The 21,766-nt window shown below is 47.0% G+C and overlaps 1 protein-coding gene across 1 annotated transcript in view; it reads right to left on the reverse strand.

The window, feature by feature from the left end:
* The window catches only part of PIDD1 (p53-induced death domain protein 1), a 77,273-nt gene that overhangs the window by 33,525 nt on the left and 21,982 nt on the right, over window positions 1-21,766 (reverse strand). Inside the window, exons 7-9 of the mRNA XM_082269851.1 lie at window positions 15,983-16,159; window positions 15,650-15,797; window positions 4,684-4,819 (exon numbers count right to left, since the gene is read on the reverse strand). Coding sequence (XP_082125977.1) covers window positions 4,684-4,819; window positions 15,650-15,797; window positions 15,983-16,159 — 461 coding nt within the window. The remainder of the gene's footprint in view (window positions 1-4,683; window positions 4,820-15,649; window positions 15,798-15,982; window positions 16,160-21,766) is intronic.

Here is a 21,766-nt window from a genome sequence, read left to right on the forward strand (position 1 = left end):
TGAAGAAATTTGTGTCCAGGACCAGGGATCCACTCACACTTTGGTGATGCTTTGGTGACTCCTTGGGAGGAGTATTCCCTGATAGTTGCCTTTCCTCCAGTGCAGCTGATACCGCGTCTATTGCGCAGAATCCAGCTAGAGGGGAAACCAGTGATTCTGGTAGCTCCGGCATGGCCGAGGAGGGTTTGGTTTGCACAAATCCAGAGATTGGCAGTGACGAGGCCTTGGGCCCTTCTACTGCGTCCAAACCTACTCTCTCAAGGTCCGATATTTCACCCTGCTGTACAGTCTCTAAATTTGACAGCTTGGCTATTGAAGCCCTAATTGTGAAGGAGCGTGATGTATCTGGCCCTGCAGTTCATACACAGATAAATGGATAAACCAGTCTCCAGAAACATTTATTACTGAGTCTGGAAATCCTACACTGCCTGGTGTGAGGCCAGGAAATGGCATCCCCACAATTATAATTGGGAGAATTCTAGCCTTCCTTCAAGCAAGAGTGGATATGAAATTAGCCTTAAGCAGTATCAAAGGGTAGATTTCAGCCTTATTGGTTTTCTTCCAAGAACTGATCACTTCCCATTAGTTGGTTCAGACCTTCGTCCAGGGAATGTTATGTTTGCTTCCGCCTGTGAAGCCACCATTATGTCCTTGGGACTTAAATTTGGTGTTGGCAGTTTTCCAAAACAGTCTTTTGAGCCTCTGGGGCAAGTTTCCCCTGGTTCTTTTGACCAGAAAACTGGTCTTTTTGAAACTTCAGCTAGAAGGGTATCGGAACTAGCAGCTCTTTCTTGTAAAGAGCCATTCTTGATATTTCATCAAGATAGGATTATTTTACATCCACACCCAGGTTTTTTGCCCAAGGTGGTGTCCGCCTTTCATTTGAATCAGGACATTATACTATCTTCCTTTTTTCCAGATCCTCACTCAGAGGAGGAAAAGTTATTGCATTCTCTTGATGTAATGTGTGCACTTAAGATTTACTTACAGGAAACAGCTCAAATTAGTAAGACCGAGAGCTTGTTTGTGCTGCCAAAAGGCCCCAGAAAGGGGTTGGCAGCATCTAAATCTATGATTTCTTTTTGGATTTGCCAGGTTATTACCCAGGCGCATGATCTAGTAGGGAAAGTTCCACCTTTTCCTGTAAAGGCACATTCTACAAGAGGAGTAGGTGCCTCTTGGGCATATCACCATCAAGCCTCTATGGCTCAGAATTGCAAGGCCGCGACCTGGTCGTTGGGGCATACGTTCTCTCGTTTCTATCGAGTGGATGTTGGGACCCAGGAGGAATCTGCATTTGGCCGCAGTGTTCTGCAGGCAGCTGTGTAATACTTTTTTTGGGGTCAGATGGCGGTATTTTTTGGTGTTCCCCCTTACCTCAGAAGCATTGCTTTGGGACATCCCATATGCGTATAGAACATTGTAAAATGTTGGACAGGTACAACTAGACAATAATAATTAACAAAAAGGAGAATATTCAAAAGAGAGGAAAAGAAAACAGAAAAAAAGGGGTGGGAGAGGAATCGGGGGGCAATACCTCAGAGCACAGACAAGAAAATTTGTGCAAGCTAAGTTGGTTATAATATAGGGAGTCTTTAGTGTGGTTGGTGTGAGAGTCCAAGGGGGTAGTTGCCAATGTGTAATGGCTACATTTAGACATCAGGGATCTCTTCAGAATAATACATCCACCCTCACCATATGTCACGGAAGCGGTCTAACTGGTCGTTAACAGTAAACACCCATCATTCACCTCCCATGATGTGGTTCACTTATTTTTTCCACTCAGCCACTGTGGGGCAAGTGGCCTGTTTCCAGTACCTTGGAATCAGGCATTTGGCTGCATTCAACAAATAGGGTGTTATACTTTTTTTTTTTAACGTTTAACAGAGGACTTGACATCATTGAAGAGAAACTGAAGCTGGGTACACTTGACTGGTCGTATGGATGTTTTCCTAATCCAGGGAGTTATTGAATCCCAAAAGGTCTTAATCCCTGGGCAATCCCACCAAAGATGGAGGAATGTACCACGCTGGCTGCAGCCGCGCTAACAATTGGGGTCAGACCCTGGAAACATTTGTATGAGGAGAGAGGGTGTTCTATACCACCGAGCCAGGAACTTGTATGAGGATACGTGGGCCAAATGCATAATCTTCACTACCTGTAGAGGTGCAAACTCTATTCCCAACTCCCTTTCCCATTCTTTAATATAATACGGCGCTCTTCGTTAGGGTCTCCCAAGCACCAATTTATACATGTGAGATAGTAGATGCCTAGAGTCTGCGGGTCGCACACACCAAGATTCGAAAGGTAGTAGTGAACCCATTGGACATGGTGATGGCTGTAATTTGGAAAGAAAGTCAGTCAATTGTCTGTATCTCCATGATGACATTGGGAAGTCACCATAGTGGGATCAAAGGGTGTCTAATGGCAGTAACCGCCCATCAAGTGCCAATTTAGCGCAAAACGTTTTCCCCTCCATCCCCCAGGAACGGAAAAAAAAAACAGATATCCTCCCCAGGGGAAAACCACGGGAAACCCCCAAGGGGGACCAATGGGGACATCCTGGCGGCGTATCCACCCTGAGCGTTTAATCTGTCCCACACCCTGAGAGTTGTCCTAGTTAAGGGGGAGGTCCAGTCCGAGAGACCCCTGCTACCCGCCGGTATCCATGGTGCCCCCGCGAAGTTCCTGCCTGATAAATACTTTTCAAGAGGGACATAAAGTTTCCTAGAGGCGTCATTGGTCCAGTTTAGGATACGTACTAGGGTTATCGCTTTGTAATACATAGATACATCTGGCAATCCTGTCCCGCCATCCCTTTTGTGTCTCCGTAATATGTCTATGGAGAGTCTGGGTTGTTTATCATGCCAGACAAACTTCAAGAAAGATCTTTTTAATATTTTAAAAAAGGATTGTGGAAGAATTGATATAGTATGCAGCAAATATATGATCTTAGGGAGAATATTAATTTTGAGTATGTTTTATATACCCAAACCCTGTCAGGGGGTAGCCATGCCACGTGTCTAAGTCTCCCGAAATCTGCTCTAGGAGTCTACCATAATTATTGTCATATAGAACCCTCAGATCAGGGGAAATATGGGTACCCCAAAAAGTTAGGGAGGCAATTTTCCATTTAAGCTGAAAGGAATGTCTAAGGACATTAGCCATCTCCGCATTAACATGAATGGGATGAAGCTCAGACTTGTCACAATTAAGTTGGACATGCTACCAAATCTACGCAATTCCACCAAGAGCACAGGCAAGGAAATCCGAGGCCTACTGATATAGAAAAGGAGATAGTCTGCGTAAGCAGACAGTTTATGCTCTACGGACCCAATTTTAACCCCACCTATATCCTGGTTATTGTGGACCTTCCTAAGGAGGGGCTCCAGCACTATGCAAAGAGCAACTGAGATAGTGGATACCCCTGTCTGGTCCTGTTATGTATATGGAAGGGCCCTGACCACATTCCTTTACCCTTCACCTTTGTTCCAGGACTGCTATATAGTGCCAAGATCCACCCAGGTATCCTATTGCCATGCACGGAGCACCTCCGTCATGTAAATCTAATTAACCCTATTGAAGGCTTTTTCAGCGTCCATCGATAAAACCACACACAAACCACAGGATCTCCCCCAGGACCTTGCTGAGCCAAGTGAATCTATGTATTTTTAATATGTGATTTCAGTTATAGCTTTTTGCATGTGATTTCTGCACTGTTCATATTTGGGAAAGATTAAAAAAAGAATGCAAAGCTCAAAGAGAGACCATCACATTTACCAATGCACCCAGCTTTATATATTATTACACTCAAATATTATCCCTATGTTTCAGGCTAAAAGTGACCCTGCTTAGTCCTTTTCCTGTTGTAGGTGTTCCACAGTTTTTTACTCGGTCCTGTCCTAGGGTGTAAAGTTACTGGCAAAAACCAGACAGACACACTGTTATAACCACTGTAATACAATATACTGAGCATGTCTTTCATTATTTTGTTCTCTTTATTTTTGTCTGTGTACTCTTTTTCTTTAATGAAAGCACTTAATTTAAAAAGGAGCTCCAGTCTCCCCAAAAACATTAAAAGCCTGGAGCTACAAATACTGTATCTGCTGACTTTTAACATAAGGACACTTACCTGTCCAAGGATCCGGTGATGTCCTCACCCAAGTCGATTCTTCAATTGGCTTCGGGTGCAGGCGCTGGCATCATAGGTAAGAAAAACCGGCACTGAAGCCTTCTGGCTTCAGACAGTTTCCTACTACGCATGCGTAAGCTGCACTGCGTTTTGTGAATGGTCCCGCAGTCTTCTGGGACCTGTGATGTGTCCAAGAAGGCTGTGGGGGGAGGAGGAGGTAGTCGACCATAGCAATCTGACCAGAAGTGGGAGCAGGTATCTGTCAAAACCAGGTACCCCGCAAATAACTGCCAAATGTGGCAGTGGAGGGAGGAGGGTACAAACAAGCAGAACTTCCTCTTTTGGGTGAAGTTCTGCTTTAGAAAAAAAAGACCAGGCAAGAAGGAGGCAGGTCCTTAAAAAATAACTGTTTAAATGTACTTCAAAAGTTATTTAAAATAACTGTTTAAATAACTGTGTAAATAAAAAAAAAAGGGATCATGGATAGTGCCTAACTGTGTTGTTGCAAGTGCACTAATACAGCTACAATTACTTTCATGCAATATACTCACCAAGAGAAATGATCCACCTGGAAGTGGGCGTAAATATGAGTAGTCTGTAACACAACCTGATTGGTAATATCTGTCCACGTCTGTGCCCGCGGATCACCATGCAAGAGGAATAAGTGGGATCGATCCAAAGTATCACCTGCAAACAGTATGAATGGTATTACAAAGAGCAAAGTTCCAAAGTGTGTTTCTGAGCTTTACCATAATTCCCCCCAGGCTTTTTCTCAAGGCATACCTGAACGGTTTTCTTTTTACAGCAGTGGTGTGCAAATAAAATTGCACCTGGACATTTATTGCAAATGTGAAATAGTTATTGCAAATATGAAATAGTTATTGCAGCGATTGTGTATTATCAATGTATTTCTAAAGCCAAAACTTTCCTTTTGTTTTTGTTTTTTGGTTTTGTAAACAGTAAGCAATTGGTATAACCCCTGTAAAGTTTTTTCTTACTGCTGCCTGTGTCCCATTGGGTCAATTTTCCTTCACTTCCTGTCTTGGAGCTCAGCAGAAAGTGGGATGAAATCTATATAAAATGACGACCCATACAGACATATGCGCTGTGGTAACATGTGCTAAAACGTGCCATAACATGGATCTTAGTGCAGTGTGGTGCCATTCATTGCAAGTGGCACCCATGGCACTGACAGTAGTGTCTATTCATGTTAACATAGTGTGTGGCAGTCTATTCATAATGAATAGACTTCCATAAAACCAAACTCAAGGAAGAAAACTTTTGTCATGAATACAAAGGCCATATCTTTACATTTTAGCAATGTTTTTCAATACAGGTGTTTCTCCAATGAGAATAAGTCATAGGAAGGACTCTTTTTTCCCTTTTTTTCTATTTAGTAACCTCAGTGGCTGCTATGCCCGGTAATCCCCTGGACAACAGTCTTGGAAAATCCCCTGTGTAGTTCCTTTTACACTGAGCAGTGACATAATTATGTCACTGACAGGAACCTTGTGTAGCAAATAACTGGATTTTTTGTCTTACCGTAAAATCCTTTTCTCTGAGGTTCACTGACAGACACAGCTTCAAGTCTTCAGACCATTGGGCTTATGCTCTTGCTCTCTAGGAGTAGTACTAGGCGGAAACCTTTTTGGTTATGCCCCTGGGGCAGTCCCAGAGGGTATACGATCACTTCCTGCTGTAGGACCCCAGTTTGTAACAAGCAGTGTCAGAAGAACAAATAACTCAACCCTAAAAGAGGGGCGGGTGCTGTATCTGTCAGTGAACTCAGAGAACTCTTTCGTTTACTGACAGACACAGCTTTAAGTCTTCAGATCATTGGAATGTCCCAAAGCAGTGAAACATGAGGGGTGGGGAAAAACACAGCAAACACAGAATTCCCAACAAGTGTAAACATAGCCAACCAGGTAACAACAGGAGCTTAACTAGGAACAACTGGAGCTCACCACCAGAAAAAAATGTCACCCTCAAGAAGCGGAAGCCTCCGCAACCGCAGCCTGCAAAACTTTGCGGGCAAACTCTGCATCCAAAGATGCAAGTACATCCACTTTTTTGTGAATGTATGTACAGACGACCAAATAGCACACCTGAACCACTGACGCCTTATGACGGAAGGCCCAGGAGGCACTACGAGCCCTCGTAGAATGCGCTTTAACAGGGAAAGGAGGAACCTGACCCTTAATGGAGTAGGCCTGCACCACTTGGAAATGGTCACAACAGGTAAAGCCGAATCGCTCTTACCACATCTAAGGAATGTAAGGCAATTTCCTTAGGATATTTAGGCTTAGGACATAAGGATGGTAGCTCAATGTCTTCATTCAAATGAAACCCCATGACAACCTTAGGAAGGAACGCCTGACAGGGTTGTAACGCTACTTTGTCCCTATGAATCACCAAGTAAGGTGACCGACAGGACAACGCAGCCAACTCCGACATGCGACATGCGGAAGTAATAACTACCTAGAAAGCCACCTTCTGCGACAGAGTGAGCAGAGGAATTTCTCAAATATTTTCAAAGGGAAGCCTTTTAAGCACCGACAGAACCAAACTGAGATCCTACGGAGGTACCAGGGATCGCACTGGAGGAGCCAGATGGCAAACTCCCTGCACAAAAGTGTTAACCAAGGACTTGGCCGCCAACGGCCTTTGAAAAAAATAGCCAAGGCGGAAATCTGGCCCTTGATGGTGCCCACAGCCAAACGTTGATCTACACCCAATTGCAGAAACTTCAACAAGTGAGACACAGAAAAGGAGCGAGGAGAAACCCCCTGCAACCCACACTAAGTAATATACGCCTTCCAAACTTGATGATAAACCTTCCTGGAAGTAGATTTCCTAGCCCTCAACAGCGTAGGAATCACCGACTCCAACAGCCCCGTGTCTTTCAGCACCTGGCTTTCAATAGCCACATTGTTAAAGCCAGCCACCTTAAAGCAGGATGGAAGATTGGCCCCTGAGACAGAAGATCTTCCCTGAGAGGAAGTTTCCAAGGGACGTCTGCTACCAGCCTTACCAGGCTTGGGTACCAGGACCGGCGAAGCCAGTCTGGTGCCACTCGAATGACTGCAATTCCTTCTACCTGGATTCTGCATAGCAGTCTTGACAGAAGTTGAATTGGAGGAAAGGCATAAATCCGACGATACTGACCCTAAGGGGCCACCAGAGCATCTGCAGTGTCGGCCAGAGGATCCCGAGACCTTGACACGATTAGTCCGCTTGCCAATTCTCTACCCCCGGAATGTGCACAGCAGAGAGGGCCGAAACATATCTTTCTGCCCACCTCAAGATGCCTGCCACTTCCCAGGCCAGCTTTAAAGTTTCCCACACTGCTACAATCAGGGCCTCCACCAGTGCTTTTTCATGCGTGGCTGCATAGGAGGAGGATTTATCCTCACTATTAGAGCACTCTGCGTGCGTGGACACAGATCCAGAGGGCTGACACTCGTCTGCCTCAGAATCTAAGGAAGCAGAGGGTACAGGTGAGGGGGGGCGCTTCTTGCCAAGTCTCCTTTGCAGAGCCATATCTACTTTAGCTACTAGTGACTGCAGGGCTGCCGTCATGGCTGCCAGGACAGACTGAGACCCAGAGGGTCCGGCAGCTCCCAGGAGTGGATCGTGTGGTGAAACGAGCTCCCTGGGCTCCCTGACCGTAAGGGGTTAAGCAGAACTGCAATGCTCAGCAAAGAACTGCAATGCTCAGCAAAGAAAAGCATTTTTTTTTTATTTTTTTTTAATGGGAGGCCCCTTTTAGAGCTGTGGCACTACAAGAAGGAGCGCACCTGCGGCGCTGTATACTGCAAGGAAGGCTAGTGTACCCCCAGAGACTCACCACCCGAGCTGGAAGCACCAAAATGATATGCCACACTGTTGGAAAGAGGAAGAGGTAATGCAGACCTGACACTAGAGGCCCCCACAGTTTTAGCACTGTCTCAGACTACAGAAAAATGGCCGCCAATGCAAGTCTATGAGAAAATCAAAAACATGACCGCTGAACTACAGAAACATGGCCATCGAACCGGGAATCACGGAGACCACAAAAAAATGGTGGTACCACGCAGTGCTGCACGGGACCCTGGACCCCAGGGAAAAAATTTACAGACCCAAGGAAGGGACCCCCCTGCAGCACTCAGGTACAGACACCCCTAACAGGGACCGACAGCGGCATAACCCACCGCTCCTCCAGCCCAGCACCATGTAGCCCCCCTACCCAATTTCATCCATGCCCCCAAACAGGGGCCGGGGGGGGCAGGAGACAGACGAGGGAATCCAAATTTAAAGGGGAAGCCTGCAAGGAGGAGGGGAAAGCACAAGGGGGAGGAAGGAAACAAGGGGGCCTACCATTCCCCGGGGGAGAGCCCGCGACCATACCTTCTGGGACTGCCCCAGGGGCGTAACCAAAAAGGTTTCTGCCTAGTCCTACTCCTAGAGAGCAAGAGCATATGCCCAATTGTCTGAAGACTTGATGCTGTGTCTGTCAGTGAACGAAAGAGAAATTTATTTTTGTGCACATGCGCAGAGATGTGCACATACTCCTGAGCAAAGGAATTTAGTGAGACTTAGAAGGACAGTAATGTATGTGCGCATGCTTACGCATGTGCTGCCGCACACAAGTGTGCGCCCACAGACCCTGGCACCTATTAAAACCTTAGCCTAGCCTCATTCCTGGATTGTCTTCAGCTCTGATTCCTGTGTTCCTTACTCCTGAAAACCTGCTGATCCTGCTACTGGATCCAGCTACATCTGACACTTTTCTTTGGACTCCCCTTCTCTGTTATGTCTGCTATTAATTTGCATTACCAACCCCCACCTGGACTATCTACTAAGATTCTGCCTGTTGATTTTTACCTCGCTGCCACCACGTTGCCAACCCCCACCTATCTCTGACCTGGATTCTGATCATGATTCTGTACCTACCTGCCTGGCTGTTACCGAACTTGGCTTGTGACCTGACTCCTCGCTTCTGGTCATCCAACCTCAGCATCTCCAAGTTCAAGTTTGCTGAACCAACTGACTTGCACATGTGTCCTTTCACTGCCCTAGCAGTTCCTGTCTTCACTGCAAGGGGTACTTGGTTGGGAATCGTCAAGAGGCCACCCTAGGCATCTCAGGCTCTAAAATCAGGTACATGACAGTCACTGCTCAGTGTAGTGGGAGGACCTGGGAGTCTCAGACTTCTGGTCTGACCTGCCCCCCTGGATTTCATCATTTGATTAGGAGGACATATTAGGAGACTTTTGGCTCTATCACACCCACCATTACTGAAGGCTTTTAAAGGTACGCTTAGCTTTGTCAACACACCCGCCCAAAAACCCACCAAAATGCCCAATAAGAACACCAACTATCTCAATTATCAATAAAAAATGAGAACTGTAGTTTGCTCCACTGGCACTGACACTGCCACTTGCTCGATTCCTGCACCAGGTGTCCAGGCATAGCTGCACTTAATGAATGAAAATGATGATGTCTTGGCTAATAAGGATAAACAACTTTTATATAAAAAAACAAAACTAGGGAGTTTGAAAAAACACCCATTTGTAATGTAGCAAGTAGCCCTGAAGGAAAACCTCTCTTGGGCATCGGTCACCCGAGTGCCCTCATTGGAAGACTTCTTCTTTATCGCCATTCCAATGACAACTCAAAATTTTGATTCCCAGGACAATTAGAGAAGGGAAGGGCTAGTGCTGACTGGCTTAAATGGACAAGTGCAGGTGGTGTAGGCCAGCACTGCCATTGGGTGGGGGGGGGGGGAACAACCCATACACATGTAAGAGGCCTGGGGCTACATGAGGGGCCCGGCCACCCGAGCCCATACTTGCCAAGTATTTCTAATAATATGTCCGGCTACAGCTCAGTCCTGGGCTTTGTCCAGGAATCTGGGCTAAGGGGACAGCAGCGTAATTACTTCTAAATACATACACTGCCGGGCGGTGTATGTATTGAGAAGATCCGAGTTTCCTTTCAATCTCCCCCAGCGGTTTTCTTCACAGGTGCTCTGTGCCCTCCTGCACTCCGATCCTCCCCCCTTTCCCCCCCACCATAGGCGGATCCGGAGGGGGGAACAATTGCTCCCCCCGAGAAAATATTACTAACCCAGAGCATCTGAGTCCGAGGATCCCGCAGCCACCTCCTGCTCTGGGAAGGTGGGTCAGTAAGCCCAGATTGCGGGTTCCTGATGAGCATCAGTGTGAAGAATGGAGCAGGCATTAGAGGAAGCAGTGACAATGCTTCCTGTATAGCACCGCTTTCTGTCACAGGCGGAGTGATACCAAATGTACTCCACCTGTGACAAGAGAGATACAGGAAGCATCGGCTCTGCTCTCTACTGCAGTTGCATGCTTCCTCCAGCGCTGCTCCTGTCACACTGATGCTTGGGAATGGTGGGTCGGGAACCAGCCAGGTCACTTCCGGCACGGGTGGAACGCAAACCGGGACTAGGCGCCATCCCGAGAGCATCCCACGGCCAGGAAGACTTTTAGACCCGCCTGATTTGTCTTTTTTGCCTCAATACATCTCAACAAATGTGAGTGTAACTATTGTTTTTAACTACCATTAAAGTGTTATCAGAATTACACTATTGTGGGGTCTCTCCTTTCTCCTATATGCGATTGGAGCAATAAGGACTACAGGGACCATTGGCTACTAACCCCAAGAATACACCAACGTTCCTTACTGGGACACCAGCTCTATTTGACCTTTTTAGGCTATATGGCTTATGGGGTCAATTTAGTCCGGAACATCCACAGGGGGCAGACTGTCACCATTGTCTCACTGCACTGGATAAAGGCATGCTTTTGCACTGCATTTTCAGCACTTAAGCACTTTACTTTGGGACTTTCTGTGGAATATATGTGGACTGTTGCACGCAATTATTAGCACATTTATTGAACTATTAGTGGTCTTGCATTTCCGTTAATAACACCCCGAGAGGGGGATATTATTTTCACTTTTACATGTATTTGGTATATGATTGCACATTGCATATTGCACTTTAATTTATGAGTGATACTTATTTGGTTTTCCACTTATTTGATATTTTACCACTATACCAGTTTGCGCTGGTATTTGGCACTGAACCAGCCAGCAATACCCACCAGCAGTACCAGCCAGCAATACCCATCAACAGTACCCACCAGCACTACCCACCAACAGTACCAGCCAGCAATACCCAACAAAAGTAACCGCTAGCACTATCAGCCAGCAGTACTAGCCAGCAGAACCCAACCGCAGTACCAGCCAGCAATACCCACCAACAGTACCCGTCAGCAGTACCTACCAGAAGTACCCACCATCACCAGCCAGCAGTACCCGCCAGCATTACCAGCCATCAGTACCCACCAGAAGAACCAGCCAGCAGAACCCACCAGCAGTACCAGCCAGATGTACCCACTAGCAGTACCAGCCAGATGTACCCACTAGCAGTACCGGCCAGAAGTACCAGCCAGCAGTATCCACTAGCAGGGCTGCTGTTAGAAATCACGCGGCCCTATACAGCCTACCTGGCAGACCCCCCCCCCCCCCCCAATTTATCAAGACAATAGTTTCACTAAAAATGCACTAAAATCATTATTAGCAGACACAAACATAACAGAGGACCTGTTAGAATTAGCCCTTCTTAATGTTTTTCTTTTACATTTGTTTTAAACAAATTATCAAATGTTTAAAATGTCTACAATTACTTTATTTTATATATTTTTTAAATTATTTATTACAATGTTAAATTTTTTTTTCTTCCAATCTGTTATTTTCTTCACAGGACAGGTAGGCCTGCAGCTCTGCGGGGGGGGGGGGGGGGGGACGACACAGTGAAAGGGTTGCACATGGGGAGGGGGGATCAGAAGCAGGCAGAACAGGGAGGGGGATCGGTGTTGGAGAAGCAATTACAGGAATCATGCCCTGTGTCTGTCTCTCCCTGCAGCAGCTGAAAGCTGGCAGAAGGGGGAGAAACTGGCTTTCAGCTGCTGCAGAGAGCTGCACAGGGCTTCCTTCTGTAATTGCCCCTCTGCCCGACTGCACCAATTCTCCGTGCTGTTGGGGCCCCCGTGTGCCCGGGCCCCCTACAGGAGGACTGGTGGTCCCCCCTAATAGTGGCCCTGCCCACCAGCACCAGCCAGCAGTACCAGCCAGCAGTACCCACCAGCAATACCCACCATCACCAGCCAGCAGTACCCACCAGCAGTACAGTACCAGCTAGCAGTACCCACCAGCAGAACCCACTAGCACCAGACAGCAGAATCCACCAGCAATACCTGCCAGCAGAACCCACCAGGCCTGCCAGCAATCCCCACCAGCAGTACCAGCCCTATAGGACAGCCAGCAGCAGCCACCAGCTATACCCGCCTGGGGGACAGCAGCAGCCAGCAATACCTGCAGGAATCCTGAGGAAGAAGTGACGATTTGGGTCAGTTGAGATGCAGGTAAACAGCAGTGCATCTGTGTGAAAGCAGCCTTAGGCCCCTTTCACACAATTGGTCTAATCGGGTCCGCCTGTCTGTTTTTCAGGTGGATCCAATTGAACCCTCCATTCACCTCTATAGAGTGGCAGATATAAAACAGACTTTTGTCTGTTTACCGCCGCCTATCTCCAATTTGATCCACCTAAAAAAACAGAAGGGAATCTGTCTGGGCGGATCAGATCAGGGGCCCATAGAGTAGAGAGGGCTTTGTCCAATATCTACTCTGCATATGCTGAGTGGACACACACATGTCATCCACCCGCTCCGCTCATTGTGGCCCGCGACCAGTTACTAAGGAGCTAAGGTGGCCCTCTCTCCTCAAAAGGTTAGGGCACCCCCTTCTGTAGGGGCATGAGTTCCGCATGGAGAGGTGCGCTGTAGCAGCCTTCCCCCTTCGTTTTGCAGCGGTGTGTGGAGGAGGGAAGAAGTCCCGGATGGATGTGCGCTGTATTGTAGCGCATCAGGAGACCCGTTGGGAAATCATAAAGATCTCGTGTAAAGTTGATAAGTGTTAAGACCTCTGTCGCAGCTGGCCCTAACATTTTCATTACTATAGTTGGCAAGTCTCACTATTATTCCCTACCTCCTCCGCACTGAGAGGATGTGGCATCATTTTAAACGTGTCACTGTTTAAAACAAGGTTAGAACTGAATGATACGTTAAAAACAGTTCTGGCTCATCTTCCTTGATTTCGGGGGCACGCACAACCAATCGGGCATGTATCATTAGGAAGTACAAACCCTGGATTGCCACTTGCTATATGATTGCCAGGAGGGTCATCCTGCGCCATTGGGTCTCCTCCTCCGTCCCGTCCGTACGGGAAGTGAAAGTTGATCTGAATACTCTACTCCACAGGGAACACCTGGACATGCTTCTCCACAAAACCGACCCACTCAGGTTCTGGAACAAATGGTCGGCATATGATGATACTCAGGTCATGACCCACCTTCCTCGCAGCCCGAACAGCTCTACTCCTCAACCCTCCAACCAAGGACACTCTTCACATCCCCGGATCTCATCCACCCTGTCTCTGTTCACGGACCTACCATGACTATTGCCATCTCTGAGTTATTTTGTACTTAGTTTTATGCCTCTTGCTAACGACTAGTGTTGTGTGCTCTAGATCACTCGGTATCCCCCCCTCCTTCCCCATTCCCTCTACTTGCCCAGGTTGCTCTCTTATGAGATTCCTACCATAGTCTTACATTACTATACCATGGGGCATCCTCCCTTGCCTCTATCCCCTCACCACCGAGAGGGGTGCTGTTTTTCTCTCTTATATCTTGCCGATGGGTTCGCCCGGCGTACCCGCAAGACTATCTCACCCCCTAACCTCCCCCCCCCCCGATGCCCCCTTTGAGTTCTGTTGGCCGCTTTACAGGTGCTACTTATAGTTTTGGATATTTGCATATGTGTATTCTGATTTCCCTGTAAGTACGCCTATTTTGTTTAAACTTTTCATTAAAAAAAAAAAAAAACAGTTCTGTAAGCAACACCCTATTTTCTGGCAGTGCCCCTCCTGAGACTAGACTCTGGATCTGCCCCTGCGCCCCCCTCAATCTCTGGAGAAAAGCCGGAGCCCAGCTACTGCTGACAATGTGCAGCGAGGGAGGTGAGCTGAGGAAAGTTTGTGCAGATAAGCTGATAGCCTTTCATGTCCGGATACAGGATGGATTTGTTTGCAGACACTGGCAAGGAGGGTCGGAAGAGCAGGTGGGTGGGTGTGTTGGGGGGGGGGGGGCAGCAGCTAAGTCTGCAGTCTCCCTCCATGACTGACACAAATCTCTCAAACAGGCACAAATTACTGTATAAGCATCCCCCATCACTCTGTGTATGTCCACATAATGTGAACTTCATTTATGACCATTCCATTAAACGCTGTGTTATTCAAACTTTGTACAGTGAAAAGTGCTAGCTCACCACGTAAACTAAACATTCTATATACAAAATAACAATCATCAATAAACAGAGTAGAGCTCAGTGTTCACACCTATTTGCATGGTGGTTATATTGTATGAACACCTATTATTTAGAGAATCATTTACGTCTATGGAGGATTGTTATTTTGTGTTCACTCACAGGCTCAATTCACATATACAGGTACGACCAAGCATGAGCATATTTTTCATGCATCATGTGTAGGGCAGCCCATTCATTTTAATTAGCTGCTCTACGAGAAAGCGACTAAAAAAATATCCCTCCTTACTCGCCTTAAAAAGAGGAAGAGGCTGGTCTCCATCATGGCGGAGCGAGTGTCTGAATACACCGGCATTGCCATGATGTGGATCTTGCCTGTGCAAAACCAAAGAGCCACGCATGCATGGTAAGCAGCAACCATGTGGAAAAATACAGCAGGGCAGAAACAGCAGAATAGGCATTGTCCCACCCTAACTATAGACAGAGGAGACTCTTTCCTATGAAAGGGAACTTTTCTAAACTGCCAGCATTAGTACTCTTTTCCTTATATGCTCCTGCTATGGGTGAAGAAACTGCAAACCATTAAAACACTCCCGAATCATAAAGCCCTGGGACTGGATGGACTTCCCTATGAATACTGTAAACCTTTCCTCATGATTCTTCTCCCATCTCTTGCTGAATATATGGGGATGTCTCTTTGCTGCTCTTTGGCCAAAATATAATTCATTACTGTGACACTGATGACTTGCAATACACTTTTCTTTTTTATATATTAAGTTGTAAGAGCATTAAAATAAAAGTGGATGCACTAAAGGACTGGGATGGACAGTGAGTAAGCCCAGGGGAAAGTTGGTTGTCAAACTGGGGGGGGGGGGGGGCAGGCCTAGAGCTGTGTAAGGGGCCCCATAATTTTTGATGGCTGACCTGGTGTAGGCTCTTTTTTCACCCAGAGAGAACAGAGACAGTAACAAAAGAAAAAAAAAACTCACATGGGTTCTAACCGCCATATTTCACCATTAGAATGAAAAACAACTTGACTTTAGATACACTTTATGAAAAGGCAATGTTTTGTTAACCTATGCCTGCCCCCCCACCTGTGATACAACTGATATTCTGTTCAGCAGCTGACCTTTTACTCCTGGAGGCAGCGGCAGCTGGATTTTAACAGGACGTAAGAAGTTGTCTGTTGAACTCTGTGAAAGACATAAGAGTGGGCTAGTAGAAGATGAATTGTCTCCTGTGATCTGCTGCAGTACGTTTCTGCTGACTGGTAAAACCTGAAAGAGTGAAATCGTGACATTTCTTTTTTTGCTTCATGCCAGTTTTTCATAGCATTGCAACAAATGATAAGTCAGATTTACATAACATTACTGTATTGTAGGAACAAACCCAACTAGTTTTACGTGAAAGAAAATATTAAATTTTAGAACAAAAACTATGGCTAGTTTTACCTATAACTGACCTGCATACGAATTGTTCGGGTCCTCTGAGTTGCTCCAGCTGGAAATTCAACCCGAATATTCTGATCCACAGTGGAGAAGAGGAGCTCTCCTTCTATAGGCACCTCACATCTTTCTTCTACTAAACGTGAGACCACAAGGAACCAGGAGAAGTGAGGGGTCCTGCAGGCGGCTACCATCTGATCAAACAAGACAGAAAAGTACATATACGTTAAATAAACACCTAAGGAACACAATGAAAAACTGAAAGTTATTCAAACACAAAATCAGTACAGGCAATAATAATCTTTTTGGAAATAATATTGTAGCACTGCCCCCTTGAGGGCTGCTGGATAACACACTTTCGGGTCCCCCTGGGTTTCCATTTGCAACTCTGGTATTCACAATTTAAAACTTTACTTCTTGCCTCAGTAAATGATCCGTCCAGGGGTTTGCAGTTGTTTTTGGTGTTTTATTTTAAATAGGGATGTGAGAAGGAAATAGTGGGATACTCCAGATTAACTATTCACAAGATATGAGGACTCCTGTCTGATGATGCAGCCAGGCTGCTGATTTCACCCTGCCACTAGGTGAATTTGGGTTAAGCCTCTATCCAGAAGACTTGATGAACAAATTCTCTTCAGGATACTCTCCTAGTATCCCCTTTCACTTGACAAACTGACACCCATCCTCTGACTATCCTACTCCAGGGTTGCCCCCCTCATGTCAGGCCCCTTGACAAAATCCCCTGTACTCACAATACTGTTTTTCAAGGGTCTCCAGTGTCTCTCTCCCCCTTTAGTCAGTCCTCCTGGACCTCTGGGTTCAGTTCCATGCCTTTGAATCCCCAGGCCGTCCGCCTGCAACCATGTGCCACCACTATAGGGGAGGAGGCAGCCACCACCCTCCCTCCAGGACTCTGCTCACCAGCCAAAGACCCTGCAGCACATGTGCTCCTGACTTTTATACAGTATCCCAGAATGCACCGAGACAGCCTGTCTCTACCAATCACCGGGACTGTATCAAAGCCTATGTATTAGTGATCGACCAATATAGTTTTTTCGTTGCCGATACCGATATTTTGCCGATCGCATATTGGTTTCGGCCGATATTTTCACACATGTAAAAATTACCCAATAAAACACAAAATTCGACACAAATCTCTTAATAAACATGTTAATCTTTATTTATTAGCATTTTTAACATTAAATGCTCATTCTTCACACCTTAACTGCATAAAAACTGATACGAAAACTTCAATTGCAGGGACATTTGCTTTGCGTTTCACATCATCTGATTGCGCATTAATGCATAATAAAGTGCTGCAGTAGTGGACTCACACACTGCAATATGTTACTGCAGTGCAGTCAGTGCAAAACAGCTAGAAAAAAAGCTAGGCAACAACAACAACTACACAAAATACACATAGACAGTGGATTGGATGGACTGGAGTCAGTGAAGGAGGACTACCTCTGCAGTAAGGCACTGACTGCAACTAATGCAGTGCAGTCAGTGCAAAACTGCTAAAAAAAGAGCAAGGCAACAGCTACACATGTCACAGTGGATTGAACTCGACTGGAGTCAGTGGAGGACTACCTCTGCTGTAAGGCACTGACTGCAACTAATGCAGTGCAATCACTGAAAAACTTTTAGAAAAAGAGCAAGGCAACAGCTACACATGTCACAGTGGATTGGACTTGAGTCAGTGAAGGACTACCTCTGTCTGCAGTATGGCACTCACTGCAACTACTGCAGTCAGTGCAATACTGCTAGAAAAAAATCAAGCCAACAGCTAGACAGACTGGTTTGGATTGGAGTCAGTGGACTACCTCAGCAGTAGGGCACTCACTGCAACTACAGCAGTCAGTGCAAAACTGCTAGAAAAAAGCTAGGCAACAGTTAGACCGTGGATTGGATTGGAGTCAGTGGACTACCTCTGCAGTAGGGCACTCACTGCAACTACAGCAGTCAGTGCAAAACTGCTAGAAAAAAGATAGGCAACAGCTACACATTAGATTGGATTGGACTCTTAGCAGTAGGGCACTCACTGCAACTACAGCAGTTAGTGCAAAACTGCAAGAAAAAAAGCTAGGCAACAGCTAGACAGTGGATTGGAGTCACTCAGCTAGCTACCTCTGCAGTAGGGCACTCACTGAAACTACTGCAGTCAGTGCAAAACTGCTAGAAAAAAAGCTAGGCAACAGCTAGACATTGGATTGGATTGGAGTTAGTGGACTACCTCTGCAGTAGGGCACTCACTGCAACTACAGCAGTCAGTGCAAAACTGCGAGAAAAAAGTTAGGCAACACCTAGTCAGTGGATTAGAGTGAAGTGGACACTATGCTTTTCAATACTCCCAGTTAAGTAGAACAATATTATAATGCAGAAAGCAGAACATTTCAGCATGTCCATGGTCAACTGTTAAAGGTCTTCTGTTTTGTTCAAACAATGCTGCAACTTCATAAACATGCTCAGGAGTAGAGGACAGAGGAGCAGAGAGAGGTATTTTCTAGCATGGGAAGCAAGTCTTTTGTAGTGTGCCTCATTTTCTCTCCACCACTGAAGACGATGACTTCTTCTGTCAATTATGGCTTCTTTCAAATATAGATGAAGTTCATCATCAAGGCTCATCGTTGCAGATTTAGAAGAATTTGAATACTCCGCAGGAGGCCCCAAAAAAACACAGAAAATGTCCTGATCAATTTTGACGACGATGAAGCAGATTCTCTTCTGTTCGTTGACGTATTTTTTGACATTTGTCTGTTTTTTCAGCATGCTGCTCTTCATAAAAGTAGTGTTCTGGAATTTTCTTTTCGGCACGAACCTCCTGCACATCCATATCTTCTGTCAGCCATTGTTTTGCCTTAGCCAATACATCATCAGAAGAGAAAGCATGGTTCTTGTATCGAGGATTCAAAAGACTTGCAAGCACAACATGTTTAATCTCTTCATGCTTCTCAAAACATATATCAATCAAAGCTCTTTGGCTTGACAGACCATCATTTGAAAGTTGGAGGGTGTTGTGTGCCATGATGACACAGAGGTCTGACGTATCAGCAGGCCTCATTTCTTTAGGCATGTTTGCTCCACTGTCTCTAAGTTGCGCAAGCATAACTCAGTCTTTGTTGATTCCCCATTCTTCAAGCATGCCTAGAAACATTTCTCTACTGTACTCAGCTGTGTGGGATCCTTGCATTGTATTCAACACCAATTGCCTTTTTGTCCATCCGCTGTCAATGAAGTGGCATGTAAGAATGAGTAGTGACTCGGACTCTGTTTGTGACAGCATTCTTTGGTTGCAGCATAGCCTTTACTTTGTCAACTACCTTTTGGTGTAGGTTTTCCAGCATTTCAGTTCGCTAATACTTCTCACTCTTCAGTGTGTAGCTTGGCTCAACAAGCATGGACATCAGCCGCTTAGATCCTGAGTCAGACACTATTGTAAATGGCTGGTTATCAGTGACAATCATCTCTGTGATTACTCTGTCCAACAGTTGGGATCTTCCATCTGAATGTAGACAGTGACATCTATTTTTTTTCACAAACATATCTGTTATTGTTGCCTGGGATAGTGGAGGAGGTATTGAATTAAAATCACATTGATATTCATTTTGTTTTTTCTGTGCTGCATGATACAATTCAATATGATGAACTCTTAGATGGGCCCAAAGATTTGAGGTATTTTTGTTTTTTGCAGTTACTGATCCCATGCTTATGTTGTCTGTACATGTGTTGCACACTGCTGCTATTCCTGGAGATGGTTGAGATGAGAAATAGTCCCAGACCACACTTTTACTCTTTCTCTTCTCATCCATCTCCATTTCAACTTGAAAGACACAAAGAAGATTAAAGAAATGGCTTGCTGAAGCTGAAGTTGCTGCTGATGCTGGCACTCTGTTGTGGGTTGGTGGCTGATGCCTGGCAGTGTGGCTGGCTTGGTGTCACCCTGTTGTGGGTGGCTTGCTTGCCGGAAAACTGTGGTGGCTGGCTGGCATCACCCTGTTCTGGGTGGCTGGCTTGCAGTAACACTGTGGTGGCACTGGCTGGCTGGCTTGGTGTTACCCTGTTATGGGTGGCTGGCTGGCTTGGTGACTGGTGTCACCTTGTTATTTGTGGCTGGCTTTCAGGAACAGTCTGTGGTGGCTGGTTGGCTGTGTGGTGGCTGGTTGGCTGGCTTGGTGTCACCCTGTTATGGGTGGTTGGCTGGCTTGGTGACTGGAGTCACCCTGTTATTGGTGGCTGGCTTTCAGGAACAGTCTGTGGTGGCTGGTTGGATGGCTTAGTGTCACCCTTTTATGGGTGGCTGGCTTTTAAGAACACTGTGGTGGCTGGCTGGCTTGGTGTCACCCTGTTATGGGTGACTGGCTTGCAGTAACACTGTGGTGGCTGGCTGGCTTAGTGTCCCCCTGTTATGGGTGGCTGGCTTTCAGGAAAAGCCTCTGTGGTGGGTGGCTGGCTTGGTGTCACCCTGTTATGGGTGGATAGCTTGCAGGAACACTGTGGTGGGTGGCTGGCTTGGTGTCACCCTGTTATGGGTGGCTGGCTTGCAGGAACACTGTGGTGGGTGGCTGGCTTGGTGTCACCCTGTTATAGGTGGCTGGCTTGCAGGAACACTGTGGTGGTTGGCTGGCTGGCTTAGTGTCACCCTGTTATGGGTGGCTGGCTTGCAGGAACACTGTGGTGGCTGGCTGGCTGGCTTGGTGTCACCCTGTTATGGGTGGCTGGCTTTCAGGAACACTGTGGTGGCTGGCTGGCTTGGTGTCACTCTGTTATGGGTGGCTGGCTTTCAGGAACAGTCTCTGTGGTGCCTGGTTGGCTTGCTTGGTGTCACCCTGTTATGGGTGGATGGCTTGCAGGAAAACTGTGGTGGGTGGCTGGCTTGGTGTTACCCTGTTATGGGTGGCTGGCTTGCAGGAACACTGTGGTGGCTGGCTAGCTTGGTGTCACCCTGTTAAGGGTGGCTGGCTTTCAGGAACAGTCTCTGTGGTGCCTGGTTGGCTTGCTTTGTGTCACCCTGTTATGGGTGGATGGCTTGCAGGAAAACTGAGGTAGGTGGCTGGCTTGGTGTCAGCCTGTTATGGGTGGCTGGCTTGCAGGAACACTGTGGTGGGTGGCTGGCTTCGTTTCACCCTGTTATGGGTGGCTAGCTTGCAGGAACACTGTGGTGGGTGGCTGGCTTGGTGTCACCCTGTTATGGGTGGCTGGCTTGCAGGAACACTGTGGTGGGTGGCTGGCTTGGTGTCACCCTGTTAAGGGTGGCTGGCTTGCAGGCACACTGTGGTGGGTGGGTGGCTGGCTTGCTTTGGTGTCACCCTGTTATGGGTGTCTGGCTTGCAGGAAAACTGTGGTGGGTGGGTGGCTGGCTTGGTGTCACCCTGTTATGGGTGGCTGGCTTGCAGGAACACTGTGGTGGCTCGCTGGCTTGCTTTGGTGTCACCCTGTTATGGGTGGCTGGCTTGCAGGAACACTGTGGTGGGTGGCTGGCTTGCTGAAACACTGTGGTGGGGGGCTGGCTTGGGGTCACCCTGTTGTGTGGGTGGCTGGCTTGGTGTCACTCACTCACCCTGGCCTGTTGTGGCGGGTAGCTGGCATGTTTGAACACTGGTCACAGTGGCGGGTGGCTGGCTTGGTGTCATCTGGGTGGCTGCTTGCTTGCTCGCTGGGCTGGCACCCTGTTGTGGTGGGTGGCTGAGGCCAGGGAATGTAGGTTGATGGATGGCTGGCAGCGTGACCGGACCGGACTGCAGCTGGCTGTAACAAGAGGCTGTGTGAGGCATGGGAGGCGGTCTTAAGTGCAGTGCGCGTGG

The sequence above is a fragment of the Pelophylax lessonae genome (assembly GCF_965119305.1).
Source record: "Pelophylax lessonae genome assembly, chromosome: 10".
NCBI lineage: Eukaryota > Metazoa > Chordata > Amphibia > Anura > Ranidae > Pelophylax > Pelophylax lessonae.